This window comes from Quercus suber, unplaced genomic scaffold (genome assembly GCF_002906115.3).
Source record: "Quercus suber isolate HL8 unplaced genomic scaffold, Cork oak 2.0 scaffold_37, whole genome shotgun sequence".
Classification (NCBI taxonomy): domain Eukaryota; kingdom Viridiplantae; phylum Streptophyta; class Magnoliopsida; order Fagales; family Fagaceae; genus Quercus; species Quercus suber.
Window position 1 is genome coordinate 1865462 of NW_027069502.1, and position 18950 is coordinate 1884411.

Below are 18950 nucleotides of genomic sequence, written 5' to 3' on the forward strand. Positions count from 1 at the left end.
AGTGAACCAACACCTAAGTCGATCCAATTGTTTATTTGGAATTTTGGACCACTTATGCAACCTAGATGCTTTCACCCTACTAGTTTTGTAATTCTAAACGAAATTGCGTTAATAAGGTCATTGCAAATTCCATTTTTTTTTAAGGGTAAAATATCATTTTCGTCCCTAAACTATCACAAAAGTTCGTTTTTCGTCCCTAAACTATCACAAAAGTTCATTTTTCGTCCTTAAATTTTCAAAAGTTCTATTTTCGTCCCTAAACTTTCAAAAGTTCTGACGGAGTGCTGACGTGACTTGACAGAGTGCTGATGTGGAAGGGACGAAAATCAATACGTTTGGAAAAGTTAGGGACGAAAATAGAACTTTTAAAAATTTAAGGACGAAAAACAAACTTTTGTGATAGTTTAGGGACGAAAATAGAACTTTTGAAAGTTTAGGGACGAAAAACGAACTTTTGTGATAGTTTAGGGACGAAAATGATATTTTACCCTTTTTTTAATGAAGAGAGTAACAAAAGCAAAGAATATTATAATGAAGTTAGGCTAGACTTTTCAATAAATATAGAACTTCAAATTTTAGATCAGGTCGTAACCTATGGAATTAGAGTAGCTAGTGAAATATGTAATATGTACAAGATATACTTTTGTTATTAAAATTGTAAGTAATGTGATAGGATTTTATTTAGCAAATAGCTGCAATAAATCTTTTTATTTTATGTTATCTAGTGTTATATACTTATATTTGTGAAACACTGCATGCTTTTATAGTTAATTTTAATTAGTAAATTAAGATACCCATTTTTATTAATTTACATTATTATTTTATGATCTCTTTTTCTTTTTTATTTGATCATGTGATTTTACCGATGACCCACTAGTTGAACCAATCATCCAATGATTCTTTGCATAGAACGGGTTAATGTTTGGTCTAGGATTTATAATTATGGTTTAGAGGTCCATATCCATAGCATTAAGCCCTTGATGCTAACTCCATGTTTTACAATTAATTGATTGGTATTTATAGTAGGATAAACCCTAGATTAACATTACTTTGAATCACAGTAGAATTAAGATTTCTTTGCTCGTACGCTAAGTAAGACTATGATTGCTTTGCTTAAAGGAGTCTTACCCCCCTTAAGAGGTATACCTAGAGGCCTTGTGTGTGTATTGTCACATGATAGATGAGAATTACATGTATAGTGTGTTTTTTATAAAGATTATTTTGTGGACAAGAAAGGTCTTCTTTGGTAGAGCTTTTGCTCTATGATATAGTGCAACTCACGAAGCTTATAGCATATGTGGCTAGGTTGTTGTATCATGAAGACAATATTCTAGTTAACCCATTGCACTATTTAAGATGTATATTATATATTTTCCCATAGTGTCGTGAAATACCTTAAAGAAAGCGAGATATCGGTCGCTCAACCAAGCCATATATTGTTATTTAATATTACAAAATTGATTTGCATACAATATATGATTATTCATTTAAATGCATTAAAATAATAAGAAAATCCATATAATTTGTTGTGAGCTAGTGTTATATTATTGTGAATTGTGGACATATTTTATTATTTTTAAACCTCCGAACCAACACTTCTTATTCTTGTTAGCATCTTAAATAGTCAATATCAATATACACACACACAAAAGCAAAGACCTTATGCGAGAGAACATAAGTCTACTATTTATTAGATTGATAGTTTTATATTTAGCCAATGCTTAAGATATATTCAATGAATAACTTTTCAATCTCTTTTCTACATAAGAAATAAGTTCAATGTAGAATTGCAAGAATTGGATTCGATGGATTGAGTAGTATAATTATTTGTCTTTATACATTTGTCTATTCAAGCAATTATAACAAACTTATTAAGAGCTACCATTCAAGAACTAAGTTCAATGTAGAATTGCAAATGTCAGATTCAATATTATTTGTCTTTACACAATTTGTTTTGATTTGAGATGATAACTTGTCACTTATGGCATGTTTGGATGTTTAAAAAAGGAGGGAGAGTAGAGTAGAGGGAGGGAGAGTAATGCAATTACCTTGTTTGAAAGTTTTTTAAAGAATGAGGGGGAGGGGTTTGGAGGAGTTTGGAGGGGTTTGGACTCCCTCTAGTCCCCCAATTTTAATTCCCCCAAATTGGAGAGATTTGGATGGGGAATAGAGTACATAAACTATTGACCAAGTAAATTACTTAATTTACCCTTATTATATTAAAAAAATTACATAAGGGGAAGGACTAATTACTCTCTCCCCTCTTACTAATTTTAAAAACATCCAAATAAGGTGGAGGTGAATCATTCTCCTCTACTCTACTCCCCACTACTCCCCTTCCCTCTACTCCCCTTTACTTTCCTCCCTCTCTAAATTTCCAAACAAGCCATTATGGTTGCAATGAGTTGCAAAGGGAGAGTAATTTGAATTTGGAGGAGGCAAAACTAGATGTGGCTGTCCAGACTAAATTTGCAATTGAGATAGGTGTATGATAATTCATGGCCAGAGCTATATAGAGGTAACAATATTAAGAATAAGTATTATGCATGGTCATAAAGATATTTTCATATAGAAATATAGTATTTTTTTTAATAAAATATTTGAAAATAAATTTATACCATATCTGTGTGTCACAAACATCGGCTAGTTATATTCAATTCATTTGTCTCGGCTCCCCCACTTTTTTTTTGGTCTTACAACCAATAATCATTTTGGAAGAAAAATCCTTTTTTTTTTAAATTAATTAATTTTTTGAAGATGAGTGCAGAATATTTTCATGTCAACTCTCTCATATTTGACCGTGTTGAAAATTAACAAAAAGAATGGGAATTTAACAATTTGTAAGGAGAAGTACAACATCTACAATATTTTAATAATAAATTATAGTTTGTAGGTTTTTATAGGTTTTCAATTTAAATTTATTATTAAAATTACTTTTTTGCTCACTAGAAATAGTTTATAATAATTTACCACCTAAAATTTATTATAAAAATATTGTAAATATAGTATTTCTCTTTTGTTAGAGGGGTTTCACAAAATTCTATGAAAAATTCAAACACTTACCGTAATAACAAAATTTTAATTGGTTTTGAGCCCTCCCGAAAAACAACCTGTAATAAATAATTCCAGGTCCTCCTCACGCAACCATTAGTGTGTGAACGGGTAAGCTTTTGTCTTAAATTATTTGACTTATTTTGATAGCCCTTTTTTTTTTTTTTTTTGTAATGTATTTTTAAACGAGCAATGTGTGTGTATATATATATATATATATATTTATGGATTAAAAAAGCAATACTGATACAAATTTTCTTACAATAAAAAGTGGTAATTGGAAAATTAAGCATTTTATTTTTAATAATTCAATTGTCATACTAAATAGGAAAGGTTTCTCTAAAAAAAGTAAAATTGGGTGAATTACGTTTTTGGTCCCTATCTTATACAAGATATTTCAATTTGATCCATAATATTTTAATTGTGTCAATTTGGCCCATAATCTTTTAGTACCATGTTAATTTAGTCCATACAGTTATCTTTTAGATGAAAATTAATGACATGTTTAATGACCAAAATAAAAAAATTAGCCTCCGTTGATGTGAGAATAAACTAAAATTTTTATTTTGGCCAATTGTCAAGTCAGCAATTTTCATCCAATATATAACGGCATAGACTAAATTGATACGACACTGAAAGGTTAGAGACTAAATTGATACAATTGAAAAGTTAGAGATCAAATTGAAATATGGTATAAAGGATGGTGACCAAATATGTAATTTACCTAAAAAATTAGGAAATGAAGATCGAAACCTAATTTCTCTTAATTAATGTTTTTACTTTTATATGACCTTTTTTTTTTTTTTGAGTTGACTTTGATATGGATCTATTAAAGATATAATTGTGCTTCTTTTACCAAAAAGAAAAAAAAAAAAAGGATACAATTGTGTTTTAAAAAATATTTATGCATCAATTAAAAGTTAAAACGAGTTCATCAATGATCAAAAAAAAAAAAAAAGGTCATCATATCTTATATTTTTCACAACAAATTTTACAATGGTTGAATTGTTCTGTTGTTACATTTGAGTCCATCATTAATACTCGTATTAACTTATTATTTATGGTTTACAACTCATCATCTTAATTGTTGTGAAAAACTTCCATAAGGCACAAAAAAATTCAAATAAAATTTCAGAACTGTTAAATTAAAAAATTATGGGTAAATTACATATTTGGTCCCTAACATTTACACCATATTTCAATTTAGTCTATAGCCTTTTAATTGTGTCAATTTAATTCTTAACCTTTCAATGTCGTGTTAGTTTAGTCTTTGATGTTATATCTTTGATGAAAGTTGCTGACATGATAAACGGCCAAAATAAAATTTAAGTTCATTGTCTCATCAATGTAAGCTAATTTTTTTGTTTCAACCATTACACACATCATAAATTTTCATCCAAAAGATAATGGTAGGAATTAAATTGACACGATACTAAAATATTAAAGACTAAATTGACACAATTAAAATATTAGAGATCAAATTAAAATATAATATAGAAGATAAGGACTAAACATGTAATTTACCTAAAAATTATTGTTAATAGGTAAAAACACGTGTGGTCAATAATGAATCCAAACAAAAACCAACAAAAAAAAAACTTATCAACTTAATTGTTGATCAAAATGTTGTGACCAAATTTTGACTTTTTTTATGAAAAGAAATAAAATAAAAAAGCAAATAAGATTTCTACACCAAACCAGCGCTAACTAAGCGCGTTAGTTTAAATTCACCGTGGAGCTTTGATCGCCTGCGGTGAAACCTCAATTGTGAGCTCCAATTGTCGATATCTGATTGGTCTGGGGGATTCAAATAACATTAAATTGAAACGCGTGGATCACCGTTGGGACTTGGGCGTTGGGATTTGCTGTAATCCTTAACTGAGAAACGCGTAGCCCATCAAGAAAAGTGGGTCCCACATGATTGAATGAAAGCCATTCTGATCCATCAGATTGTGGGACCCACTGGGTTGCTCGAGGAACATATTTTTGAGTCCTTCATTGACCTTCTTCGTGTTTTTTTTTTAACTTCTCGAAAAATCTGACGGTGATAAAAAGTAGCCGTCTGTGATTCGAGAACGTCACCGACAGGTAATAATACTAGACAAAAGGTTTAAACACTAAATACACTTTCTAGACAAAAACGACATAGATCTGCTGCGAACCAGCACCCACCAAAAACACAGTATGTAACGAACCAATGTTCGCCACGTCATCCTCAGAATGCTCCTTTCACACGTAAGACCAATAAAATAAGAGCTTTTAAAAATTCTGGTTGACCAAACAACAATGTCTTGTCTCACTTGGCACAATCCCCGATACCGTAAATGCAAGCAAACTCTGACGCAGCCGATTGAAACCCTCGCAGAATTGCCAGATGGCTGATTCTAATTGGTTGATAAATATAACGAACACTAAATTTGGTTCGCACCGGAAAGAAACCCAAAATTTTATAAAACCACACACGCAAAAATGAAAAACCACAGACGAGACACAACTACAAAACTCAGCATTATATAGAACAGCAACAGCTCCTATGTGTCTCTCGCTCACTGTGTTTGTGTTTTGGGGTCTCTGGTGTCACTGTAAATAGCTCAGACTCAGACACACGCACATAGATATAAAGAGAGAGAGAGAGAGAGAGAGAGAGAGAGAGAGAAGAGGGTTGAGCTAAGCTTTTGTTATGGGTTGCTTTCGCTGCACAGGGAAATCAAGCAAAAAATCAGAAAACTTGAACAACGATTATAGTGACAATAAGACCAATAAACCACAAGATCAAACAGCTTCAGGTAATTCTGCTCACCCTTTTGATCAAATTTCCCAAAACATTGTGATAAGACGCATTTTTTTATTTGTATATGGTGATGTCTGTTTAAGAAAGAAAAATAAAATTACATTTTTGTGTTACTAAAATTTTTAATTTTTGGGATATGGTTATTGTTGTAAATCGATCAAAATCGATAATCTTTGCCCAAATTTGTTTTGTATAATCCACCATGCGAATTTTTTACCATAATTTTTGTGTGTAATTTAATGGGCTTTCCCAATTTATATATTTGATAAATATTTCGATTTTTTTTTTATTTTTTTTTTTTTTTTTTTTTTTTTTTGAATTTTTAAATTTTTTGGGGTTTGAAGTTAAGCTGCCTTTTCAAATTGTATAATTTTAGGGGCTAAGTTTTGATTCTGGGTTCATGTAACTTTTTGTAGTTATTATGCAAATACTATTTTTTTTTTCGTTTGTTTGCTTGCATGATTGGAAAAGTACAACCCATAATCCAAAATTTTTCTTCAGTGTTGGTTTTTGTCATTTTGTGTTCTTTGTTTGCTCTTTCAATTTGATGGCTGTGATTTTTCCCGAATATCTCAAAATCAATTCTTGGCTTTTGCCAAACGCGTGTCTTATTTGATGTGACTCTCTTTCTGTGTGTGTGTGATGCTCATGTTGTGTGTGTATATGTGTCTTAGATGCAGTGAAAGTCAATCCAGATGTAAATGTGAAGGAGTCTGAGGGGAAAAAGGAGGTAGTTTCTAAGGACGACCAATTAGCTTTGGATGTAAAGGGCTTGAATATGAAGGAGGAGGTTTCAAAGGATGGTCAAACCAATGGCAAGCGGGCGCAAACATTTACGTTTGATGAACTAGCAATTGCAACTGGAAATTTCCGGTCAGATAGCTTTCTGGGTGAAGGTGGTTTTGGAAAAGTTTACAAAGGGCATTTGGAGAAAATCAATCAGGTTGGTTTGGGGATTAATCTGATCTTATTATTTCTTTTTCGCAAAATAAACAAAACTGTGATGGTCAACTAGTCTGAAACCCAACTAAGAAAAAGTATAATAATTTAGCTCATATAGTCAACTGAACAAGGTTCTAGAATTTCATATAAACTTTAATACATGTTTGCAATAAGTCAGAAATACTGTTAAATATATTTTCTCTGCTCTGGACAGCTAGATGCTTTGTTCTACTGTTTCCTTAAACTTTAATATGTTGTTTTGTATGTTCTGATCTCATAGTTTGAATTTAGTGATTATTGTGGTTTTATTCTATGTTGTAGGCTAGTGGTAAGACCTGAATTTTGTTACTTTTTTTTGGTGTAGGATGTAGCTATCAAGCAACTTGACCGCAATGGACATCAAGGAATTAGGGAATTTGTTGTTGAAGTATTGACGCTTAGTCTTGCTGACCACACTAATCTTGTCAAATTGATTGGGTTTTGTGCTGAGGGAGATCAGAGGCTGTTGGTTTACGAATACATGCCATTAGGATCTTTGGAAAACCATTTGCATGGTACTGTATTTTCTCAACATGATCTCTCTCTCTTCCCATCTCCGTTATGGCAACAACATTTTAACTTTCCAACTTTTGGTATCATTTCCACAAAGACTCTATGAGTTTTTTATTTTTTATTATTTTTTTTCACCCTTGGCTTTTCCTTGGCAGATCTTCCACCTGGCAGAAAAGCAATTGATTGGAATACGAGAATGAAAATAGCAGCTGGTGCAGCGAGGGGCTTGGAGTATTTGCATGACAAAATGAAACCCCCTGTTATATATCGTGATCTAAAGTGCTCAAACATTTTGCTTGGTGAGGAGTATCATCCGAAGTTATCTGATTTTGGATTGGCCAAAGTAGGTCCCAGTGGGGATAAGACCCATGTTTCCACAAGGGTTATGGGCACGTATGGGTATTGTGCACCAGATTATGCAATGACAGGCCAGCTGACATTCAAATCAGATATTTACAGCTTTGGGGTTGTTCTTTTGGAGCTCATCACAGGCAGGAAAGCAATCGATAGCACCAAAAGTTCTAAAGAGCAAAATCTGGTTGCATGGGTAAGATAACTTTGTTGCTCCACTATTTCTTGTTGATATTAATTATTTGGATAAATTGCTTTATTGTGATTGTTGCTCATGTTGATTTACTCTGCTAAGCAATATTAGTTCTCAGGTAGAGCATCAGTCTGTCAATTTGAACTGCTGATTTAGTGGGCATTGCTGTGTCTATATATCTTTCTTGAATGTTTAGTTATTGCATGTTGGTTTCCCAAGAGCCAGCACTTGAGTTATAGAAGTATAGGGAGGGTTTTACCACTTAAGAGTTTATTTGAGAACAGTTTATTTAGTTGAAATTGAAATTTTTTTGCTGAAAGTATTGTAGATAAAGTTAAAAGGTAACTAAAATAATATAGTGGAACTCATAAATAGTACCAAAAAGTGTAATGAGATCTATGAATAGTAGCATAATAAGCTGAATAGTAACAAAAATAAGCTAAATAGAATAAAAAAAGCTGGTTTTTTTAAGCCAATGTCAAATGCAGCCTTAGTTGACTTTTTTTTTTTTTTTAAATATTAGTTCTCAGGTAGAGCATCAGTCTGTCAATTTGAACTGCTGATTTAGTGGGCATTGCTGTGTCTATATATCTTTCTTGAATGTTTAGTTATTGCATGTTGGTTTCCCAAGAGCCAGCACTTGAGTTATAGAAGTATAGGGAGGGTTTTACCACTTAAGAGTTTATTTGAGAACAATTTATTTAGTTGAAATTGAAATTTTTTTGCTGAAAGTATTGTAGATAAAGTTAAAAGGTAACTAAAATAATATAGTGAAACTCATAAATAGTACCAAAAAGTGTAATGAGACCTATGAATAGTAGCAAAATAAGCTGAATAGTAACAAAAATAAACTAAATAATAAAAAAAGCTGGTTTTTTTAAGCCAATGTCAAATGCAGCCTTAGTTGACTTTTTTTTTTTTTTTTTGGGTTATCATCTTAAACTATACTCCATATTATCCTTTGTTTTCTAAACTTTTTGAATGCATGTTTTGCATCCTAAATTATGACCATTGTTACCTTTTGCACCCTGATGATAAATTTGCTATTAACTTGGACAAAAATTCAAAGTTTATGGTGTAACAAAGATAATAGTTTAGGTTGAGGATCATATTTTAGGGTTTAAAATGTGCACTTGAAAATTTTAGGGTGCAGAGTATAATTGGGTGTGGTAAAGTGTAATTTTTTTTTTTTTTTTTGGTTTGTAACTCTAGCTATTCTTAGAGACATCTTCACTAGGAAGCACAAACGCATCGGGCTTGTTTGGTCTCTAATTTCACTCACATTTTTATATTTTAAACAACATTACACATATTTCCACACATTTTTTTACTCACACGTATTTCAAAAAATTACAAAAATCCCATCTCAAACTACTCTACCAAACACCCCCTTCATTTTTGGGTGTGTACCCGTGTTGGACACGGGACATGTTTGGGACACTTCTTCTGCTGCATGCATGTCCCAACTGTCTTTTATTTTTTTTGAAAAATTTCAGGACAACGTCGGGATATAGGAGGGACACCTATCTCTTATTTCTTTTTAGTTTCAATCTTGAACACTTATTTAATTATCTATCTTTTATGGGTTTGGTTAACAGGTGCCCTTAAGGCATTTGTTAAAGAACCATTTTAAGAAAAATTTGATATCACATTTATGAAAAATATAAAAGGATGTCAAAATAATAAATTACTTTTTTCTTTTCCATAAAAATTTTCTAAAAATATTTACTAAACCAATGCTCTTAAGGGCATTCATTAACTTTTCTCATCTTTTATTTACTCTTTCAGATCTTATTCTTGGTTTGTGTTCTAATTTCTAAGCATCATTTATTAGTCATGTATTCATTTTATTATCCATTATTGCTCTTAAATTGAGATATATATATATATATATATATGTATGTATATATGTATGTATGTATTTAACATTATATGAAAAGATAAATGCTTAACAATATTTAAAGAGAAGTGTTTTGTCTACAATATTTTTACAACATTTCCATTGCAAATCTTAGGTGATAAGCGGTTCAAATTTGAACTCATCACTAAAATTACTTTTTTTGCCCGTTAATAACAACTAGTATAACAATTAGTGATGACCTGGCACTTGGGATTTGTTGCGAAAATATTGTGGACATAATATTTCTCTAATTAAAAATATAAAAAAATATTTAATAATTAATTAATGTGTATCCCCGCTGTGCTGTTTTCTAATTTTTCAAAAATTGTCGTGTAACCATGTTGTATTAATGTGTATCCCCGCTGTGCTGTGTTCTAATTTTTCAAAAATTATCGTGTAACCATGTTGTACCCATACTTGTCCTTGTCTGTGCTTTCTAGATCTTCTGTTGAGCAGCTCACTCGCATTGTGATGTTATTGCTGCTGGTCCCAAAGGGCTTTCTAAAAATTTTAATTGTGGTTGACCTATTTATTTTGTAGAAACTAGCTGATCAAATTTCCTGTTTTAACCTCCTATTTTCTTTCTTTTTTCAGACTTTGAAGATGTAGTATCTCCTTGGAGGTTTGACTTTCATTTTAAGAATCATGCTAGAATATCTTGAGGAAGCCCCCAAATTAATTTTTTTTTTTTTTTAAACCTCATAGCCAACTGATTTTTGGCTTCTATTACATCAACTGTGAACAAAACAGGAATGAGTAAATGAATCTTTAACTCAAACTGTGACCCACCTTTCTCTTGCATTAGTTGCAATACTGCAATTATGGAGGATACTTACCAATATTTTAAATTGATCTCTTCAAATGTCTATGTTATCAAGTCCAAGCATGTATTCTTGAGTCAAAACAAGATCGTATTAAATTTCCAAACTTCTTATTTTTTGGAGCATAAAGAAAACTGTTATTCAAAATGTTGTCTTCTACTCCTTACATTTTTGTAGCAGTCAATTTGGTCTCTATTAACACAATATGTGTACGTGTCAAACAAATAGTACACCTAGCAGACTTAAGCTTACATGGCAAATAAAATAATATTAAACAAATTTATATCACATTTAAATATGTCATGTCAGCATTTAACTTAGAAAAATAATCAAAAATTAATTTCTTAATTTTAAAGGAGAAAAGAAAAGAAAATTTGAACAAAAAAGAAAAATCATATTCCATAAAAATAATAAATAAATAAATAAAATCATAAACCCTAAAAAATAAAGAACAAAAGAACCTAAACCTATAAAAATTAATTTCTTAAATTAAAATTAAAATTGGAATTGAAGATTTTAGGTTAGAAAGTATCAACTTTATTGGGTTTGTTGGTAACTCATAGCTTCTTGGACTAACTTTGCAAACTGTTGTGATTCAAAAAATAAGAAGGAAAAAGGCAAAATTATTCGAAGAGGAAATTCGAAGAAAAGATAAAAATCGAAGAAAGCACAAGTCAGATCGCTCAAGTGAGTCCACAAATTTCAGTGCAAATGGTTGATTTTCAAAAATATATATAGATTTGCAATCTAGGAAAGAAGTGAGATTTCAAGCAAAACCAAAGTAAGTAAACCCAAATCAGAACAAAATACCCACAGTGTGTAGCAGAGTGATGCATCTTTGGCATAACTGAGTTTATTAATTTGCTTAACTTTGTGGACTTGTGCTTTCCCATCTCATAAATTAACAACAACAAAAAGGTAAGGTTTGACCAATTTGATGGATGAAGGGATTCAAAACATTGCATCAAATGGTTTTCTTCTTCCTAGTTTATGGTTCAATTTGGCGAGCTGGCTTTCAAGGCAAAGGTTTTGTTTTGCTCTAAGTGGGCATAAGGAGAGAGAGAGAGAGAGAGAGAGAGAAGGGAATAACACTGAACATGTTCTTACAAAGATGATGTTGCGCTTGGATTGCTATGTTATTTTTGTGTTTAGGAGAGTTGGTGATTGGTAAATATGATTTTTGTGTTTTGGTGTTAGTGTGTTTGGTTGCTACGAAAATGTCAAAAAAGTTGGAAACATTTTTACAATTTTTTTTTTCTTTCTTTAAAATTGAAAATTTAATTAATTATAATTATTTTTAAAATTTAAATGCTGATGTGACTTTATGTAAATGTCAAATAAATTTGTTTAATATTATTTTACTGGCCACATAAGCTTAAGTGTGCCAAGAGTACAATCCGTTTACCATGTAAGCAGATTATGTTAGTGAGATAACGGCAAAAACTAAATTAACGGCAAATTAAAAATAACAAAGACCAATTGTGACCCCAAAATATAACGACCAAAAGATTGTTTCCCACTTTTTTTTTTTTTTTTTTTTGGCAACAATTTCACATCAACCTGCCCAAATTTGATTAAAAAATGGTAAAGGTGAGCGCACTTATCAAATTTAACACTGCAAAGTGCCAAATATAAGATGCACTTTCTTTTTTTGCTGAATCAAAAAAAAAAAAATTGTTTGCATTAACTAGAGCAAAATACATTACACCAGTCCTCTCCCACTGCAACCTGAATCAAATATAAGATAAACTTGAATGCAGCCCTTGTCCACAATGTTATTGTATGACTGGAATCGAAAACTAGGGTAATTAACAACAGTAGAGTTTGCAACCTTAGGTTCAAGTTACATATTCCATATGTTTTCGACAAACTAATACTCTTTGCAATCTTCTCAAGAATATGAAGCTAATTGCACTATGCATGGTGAAGCATTCCTATATAACCACCTAGGCGTCTGTACATTACTTTTTAACATCATCAAGCATATAATGCTAAACAAGTAGTGAAATGTATGCACGAATATTTAGAACATAGCTGGAGAGAGAATCACAGCAAAGAGAAATCATTATTAATGAATTCTAAGGCTAAACTATAAAAATTGAAAGACAGTTCCTACAAAGAGACATCTTACGTACAAGAACTGAGCTCACATGTACATTGAAGAAGCAATGAAAGAAGGCAGAAATTCCCTGTATGTAAAGATTTAAGGTTCAAGGAAGCGGCTGTTATCTTCTATGATGCAAAAATGGATAACTAGGCACAGTATATATGAACACTGCAAAAAAGATATGAATCACTTTATTCTTAATTTAGTCCTCCATCTCAGTCTCTTTCTGTCAATTTACTGCAATCTGTCTTTTTATCATCATCCCTTGATTCCCATCTGACATGAGAAGATGATGATGGGTTCCTCCGCGAGTTTTGTACCAGATGGATTTGGGGATCATATTTCTGGGAGGCAAGGTAATTTAAAGCTGAAACCACATCGGCTATGACAGGTCGCATATTAGGCTGCTCCTGAACGCACATTGCAGAAATTGCAAGTGCTTGGTACAAACCTCTCATAGGATATTGACCTTGGAGCAGTGGATCAACCATTTGTGGGAAATATTTCCGGTCTTTGAATAAGGGCCGTGCCTAAAACAAATCCAATACACTGTATAAGCCTGATGAAGACAACATTTTGAATAACAGTTTTNACCCCTTGCCTTTAACGTGGCACTGCCACTGATTCAATCCAACCCATCATAAGGGTCCAACCCAACCCACATGGATCGATTTATCATTATTATTATTATTATTATATTATTATTATTATATTAAGTATTAGTATCAATGTAACTCCATAAAGGCAAACATCACTAATGACTAAACAACAATAGAGAGAGTGAAGGCTAGACAATGACAAACCTACAAGCAAAAAGAAAGAGAGAAAGGGACACGGCAAGTGTAGGAAGATGGACAAAAAAGTAAATAACAAAGTTGTATAATATATTTTTAAATATATATTAAATATAGTTGGGTTGGGTCAGTTTGGCGATTTGTGAATTTTATAACCCAAACCCAATCGAACTGCTGGAAAAAAAAAATCAAAAATCAAAACTCAAACCAACCCTTAGGTTGGATAGGTCGATTTTGGAGGTTGTGCACACCCTAATTACAATGGGAGATGTGGATTTGAACATTGAAAATCACATTAGAGCATAGTATTGGTGTGCTAAAAACTAAATTGCTATTTTTAGCACCATCATATACAAAAAGTGTAACACATTGGTGGAGTTATGGTAAAAATTTTACCACCAACTACAGTGCATAGCCATAATGGTGTGACTTAGCTCAAAAGCTAAAATCAAATAGTATATTTATTATCTCTCTCATTAAAATAATTTTTCTTTTTTTTTTTTTTCCTTGGTTCCAGTTATTCTCTTCACCCTCTACCCAAGCTTCTCTTTCTCCACTCTCACGACAAGCCCAATCCTCTCATTGCTCACTCAATGCCGACAAGTCCAGTCCTCCATCTCACCACCAACCCAAGCTCCATTGCCGACCTAAGCTCCATTGTTGACCCAAGCCCCACATAACCCATCTCTCTCCCAGTCACCCTCTCGCCAAGTCATCTTGCCCAAATGCAATCCCCACCACGCCCAAACCTTGTTCCTAACTAACTCCACCAGCACTACCTTCATCAACTCAAGAGCGGCACAAATGATCAAGGTAGAAACGAGGTAGAGGAATTTGGCTTTGGTGGTGTGGTGGATTTTGTGGTTTCTTGGCTTTTGTGGTGGCGCTTGGTGGGTTTCGGGGTCAATGGTGGTGTGGCTTGTTGGTGGTGATTTATTGGTGGTTTTTGGCTAATTGGATTTTGGTAGTGGTTCTGGGTGGTTGTTCTTGGCTTGCTAGTGGTTGTGGGTGGTTGTTCCTGGTTGGCAGTGGTTGTGGATTGTGCATTGATCGATTTGTGTGGTGTTTTTTTGGTAGTGGGTTGTACAGGTGGCAATTGTGGTTGTTGGGTGTGATTGGGTTTAGGGCGCGGTGTTGTTGATGGTTTATTGTAATGGATATATTATTTTATTGTAATATTTATATTATTTTATTTTTTGAAAGCTAAAATAGATCCACTTATGCTAGATGTTTTGTAAATGAGTAGGTAAAATAATAAAATAGTTTTTTGGTACCAAATAGCTAAAAAATAAGATCCACCAATGTGAACTCTTAGAACCCCAAGAGATGAAAATTGAGTTACAAAACCCTTGGCTCAGTCCAAGCGTCTATGGGTAATAATCAATCTTTCAAAATTAGAATGAGCAAATTACAAGAGCTTGCTTAGTTATAATATTCATAAATCTTATGTTCGAAATCTTTAATCATCATCAAGAGATTCTCTATGTAATTATTTATTGTGTATGGGACAAAGGAACTACACAACCCCAAGAAATAGTCAGGCTCATGACCCTACATAAGCCAAAGCATTATGCACGCCCAATCTTGAAATTCCGATTTTGATCTTGGTGTTGAGTCTCTGATGTGACCACAGTTTTAAACTTTAAAGTCTAGCACAATGAAGATGTATAGGTCAAACCGTCAAAGTAGTGCTGGGTAATGGTACATTACATGACATTGCAATGAGTCAAATATACCAAAAAAAAAAAACCTTTAGCAATATACTTCCATGGAGTATATTGGAATTATCCTCATACTTCATCACCATCATATATGGATTTGGGTTGCAAATCTGTCTATGGAAGTTTTGTAACGAATATCCCACCAGACCTCACCCTATTTCTAAGAGGCAACATTCTTGGATCCGGCATTTTGTTCTGCCTTGGATAAAACTGGGCTTGAGTTTAGTTCAGAAGCCCATAAGGTCATAAAGGTTCCAATTTAACAAGCCGAATTACTTCTTGGACTGGTTTCGGGTAACTATTATTGCCAGGCCATTGTTTGTCAATGAACAGTTTAACATCAACCTCTTTTCCCCTCAAAACAAAAAAAAAAAAAAAAAAAAAAAAAAAGCATCTACCCTTTTTTTTTTTTCTTTTTTTTTTTTTTTTTTTTATGAAAACACTATTTTGATCCCTACATTTTAAAGTCACAAGCAATTTACTCCTTACATTTTTGTAGCAGTCAATTTGGTCCCTATTAACAATATGGTACTGGCAAACAAATGTACACCTAACAGACTTAAGCTTACTGGCAATAAAATAATTTAAACAAATTTATATCACATTTAAATATGTCATGTCAGCATTTAACTTAGAAAAATAATCAAAAATTAATTTCTTAATTTTAAAGGAGAAAAGAAAAGAAAATTTGAACAAAAAAGAAAAATCATATTCCATAAAAAAATAAATAAATAAATAAAATCATAAACCCTAAAAAATAAAGAACAAAAGAACCTAAACCTAAAAAATTAATTTCTTAAATTAAAATTAAAATTGGAATTGAAGATTTGTGTTAGAAAGTATCAACTTTATTGGGTTTGTTGGTAACTCATAGGTTCTTGGACTTACTTTGCAAACTTTGTGATTCAAAAAATAAGAAGGAAAAAGGAAAATTATTCGAAGAGGAAATTTGAAGAAAAGATAAAAATCGAAGAAAGCACAAGTCAGATCGCTCAAGTGGGTCCACAAATTTCAGTGCAAATGGTTGATTTTCAAAAATATATATAATTTGCAATCTAGGAAAGAAGTGAGATTTCAAGCAAAACCAAAGTAAGTAAAACCAAATTAGAACAAAATACCCACAGTGTGTAGCAGAGTGATGCATCTTTGGCATAACTGAGTTTATTAATTTGCTTAACTTTGTGGACTTGTGCTTTCCCATCTCATAAATTAACAACAACAAAAAGGTAAGGTTTGACCAATTTGATGGAGAAGGGATTCAAACATTGCATCAAATGGTTTTCTTCTTCCTAGTTTATGGTTCAATTTGGCGAGCTGGCTTTCAAGGCAAAGTTCAAATAAACCCCCTGACCTAAAGAAAATGAAATATATATATATATATATATATAATATCTTTTAATTTTTTTTTTGAAACCCCTAAAATAAAAATTTGACCACCTTAAGACTAAAAACTGATAAAAAAAGGATGGGAAGATCCAACAATAAATTAAAAGATACATAGCTACACCATAAGAGGAGGAAAACAAGAAGAGGAAGTAGAAGATAACATAAATTCATAAGCGGGGTAAAGGAAGCTTAAGCCTGAAATTTTATTCTTCATCGTCTACACCTGAAACTTTGAGAAGGGAAATTGAAAGTGAGATAACTTATGAGATTTAGATATAAAAAGTAGTAGTAATAAATGTGATATTCCATGGGGAGGTGGTGGGAGTGGAACTTTTTTATTTATTTATTTATTAAGGAGTGGAGTTTTAAGGTTTAAAGGAAGCTTCCTTGAAGTTTCATAACTTACAAATATCCCTACATGTTTTTTTATTTACAGAAAATACCAGATTTGATTTTTTTTTTTTAATAACCAATTTAATAATTTTATATTATTATGAATTTTATTTAAAAAATTTCGTTAAGTTCATTAATTTAATTTGCAAATAATAGCTTAATAATAAAGATATATGCAGTGATATTTATATCTTGAGAAAGGTAAACAAATCTTTTTTCTTTTTCTTTTTTTGATACAAGGCAAATGACAATGGAGTATGATACAGTATGGAGTGAAGGCATATTATTTTTGAAGGCACATATATATATATATATATATAAGTCTTCTTGAACGGTCTCACTTTGTCACGTACAAGAACTTTACCGCCCAAAATGCGTTAAGAAAGTATAACAAACTAAACGTCTAAACCCAAGCCATAATAAGCTCACAAAATCAGAGACCCTTCAGCTTCAAATTCACAATCCCACGCCAACCCTCTCTCTCTCTCTCTCCCAAATGCTGCAGAGATCCTCTTCATGCTCATCTAGAGCACATGGAAGTGGTGAGCACTGCGTCATCAACGTGAACCAGCAGCAGCCAGTACAAGTGAAGCAGTGTCCACCAAAAAAGATAGATGACATGGCAGATCTTCATCTCGACACCAAGAAGAAGAAGAATATTTCACTGCCCTCGTCTGCGGGCAAGTGGGTCCTCCATGCCATTCCAGTTATTGTTCTGCTTTGCTTAGTTCTTCTCTGGTGGTTCTCTTATCATGGTAAGGTTGAAAAAAATTTCATTTGGATTTGTTTCTTTGCTTTTTCTTGTTTAGGGATATTTTTAGATTTGTTTATTGTTTTGGGTACATGGGTTTGATTCTTTATTGCTATTTTCTTTTTCTTTTTCATATATCATTAAGTCGCTTTGTGAATTTTGTATTGTGGAAATGATAGTATATTGTAGATTTTTTTTAAAGATGTGTTTCTTGTTTGAAGTAGATGGCTCTCTAAAGCTTTCTTGAGAGGAAAATTGAGTAATTTGCTTTGATTTTTGTGGAAATGGCAAGCTAGGAAGAAAATTAATGAGAACATGAGATTGTTGTTTTCAAGATTCATAACCATGCATGTCCATATTTTAATCCTATTGCCTTAAGTTTAAGTGCTTAATTTTATCCCACGAAGTTGTTTTGAAATCTTATAGAAGTATTTTTGGGGTGAAAAGGGTTGTTGAAATACCATGGTTACGTTTTCTTTTCCATAATACGTCAAACAGGGCTCTTTAGGAAGCCGGAATCAATATGTCAATTTCAGTAGTAGTTGTTCAGCTTAGAAGATATCATTAATCCCTTTGTATTTTCTTTTATTGTTCATATTTTCTGTCATTTTCCTTCATTTGCCACTGAGGAAACTGTGGAAAAGGAAAGAAATTGAAAGTTATGTTTATGAAGAAAAAAAAAAAAAAACCAAAATTTTTCGGATTTGGTCTATCTCAGTAGAAGCAAGTATTTCTTAGGTTCAAACAGCCAAAAATTTAAGATTATAATGCTTTCCTCTTTCTGCTGTTCTCTGCATCCATTGGGAGCATTAGGATAAAGATTTCAAGAATAGATATCATATTGTTATCCCTAATTAGACTTCATTCTTTTTTCTTTGCTTGGAAGCAGTAAAGTTGGTGAAAGAGGATGGCTTAGTTACAGCTATACATCAAATTGAGACAACAGTGCCTCTGAATGATACTCATATTGATGTCACCATCCTGGCAGTGGCTACATCACCAAACACCTCAGTTCCTCTGAATTTGACAAGCAATAATGAGACGGAAGCACATCTGGTGAGTACAACTGACCTAAGAACCATTCTGGGAGATGCTGCTTTCAGCATTATGTTTGCTTGAGCTAAGAGTCCAAGAAGCAGTACAAGAAAATTTTCACAACATGGTTTTCCTCTCTCACTAATAGAGGCTTTCTGTGAC

The 18950-nt window shown here is 32.3% G+C and overlaps 1 protein-coding gene across 2 annotated transcripts; it reads left to right on the forward strand.

Annotated features, from left to right (window-relative positions):
* The first annotated feature begins 5520 nt into the window (after nucleotides 1-5520).
* LOC111987734 (probable serine/threonine-protein kinase PBL5) lies at nucleotides 5521-10621 on the forward strand. Of its 2 annotated transcripts, XM_024019465.2 has the most exons (5): nucleotides 5521-5837; nucleotides 6517-6785; nucleotides 7149-7338; nucleotides 7492-7883; nucleotides 10375-10621. In XM_024019465.2, exons 1-5 carry the CDS (start codon nucleotides 5732-5734, stop codon nucleotides 10387-10389), a joined length of 972 nt encoding a protein of 323 aa, XP_023875233.2. In that variant the 5' UTR covers nucleotides 5521-5731; the 3' UTR covers nucleotides 10390-10621. The 2 variants fall into 2 exon arrangements, with proteins under 2 accessions (XP_023875233.2, XP_023875231.2); XM_024019463.2 differs by lacking the exon at nucleotides 10375-10621 and having other exon boundaries at nucleotides 7492-7892.
* The last annotated feature ends 8329 nt before the right edge of the window (nucleotides 10622-18950 follow it).

Coding starts and splice junctions, on each gene's coding strand:
- LOC111987734 (XM_024019465.2), top strand. CDS start 5,732: ATGGGTTGCTTTCGCTGCACAGGGAAATCAAGCAAAAAATCAGAAAAC. Junction 5,838..6,516: donor ACAAGATCAAACAGCTTCAG/GTAATTCTGCTC, acceptor TATGTGTCTTAG/ATGCAGTGAAAGTCAATCCA. Junction 6,786..7,148: donor ATTTGGAGAAAATCAATCAG/GTTGGTTTGGGG, acceptor TTTTTGGTGTAG/GATGTAGCTATCAAGCAACT.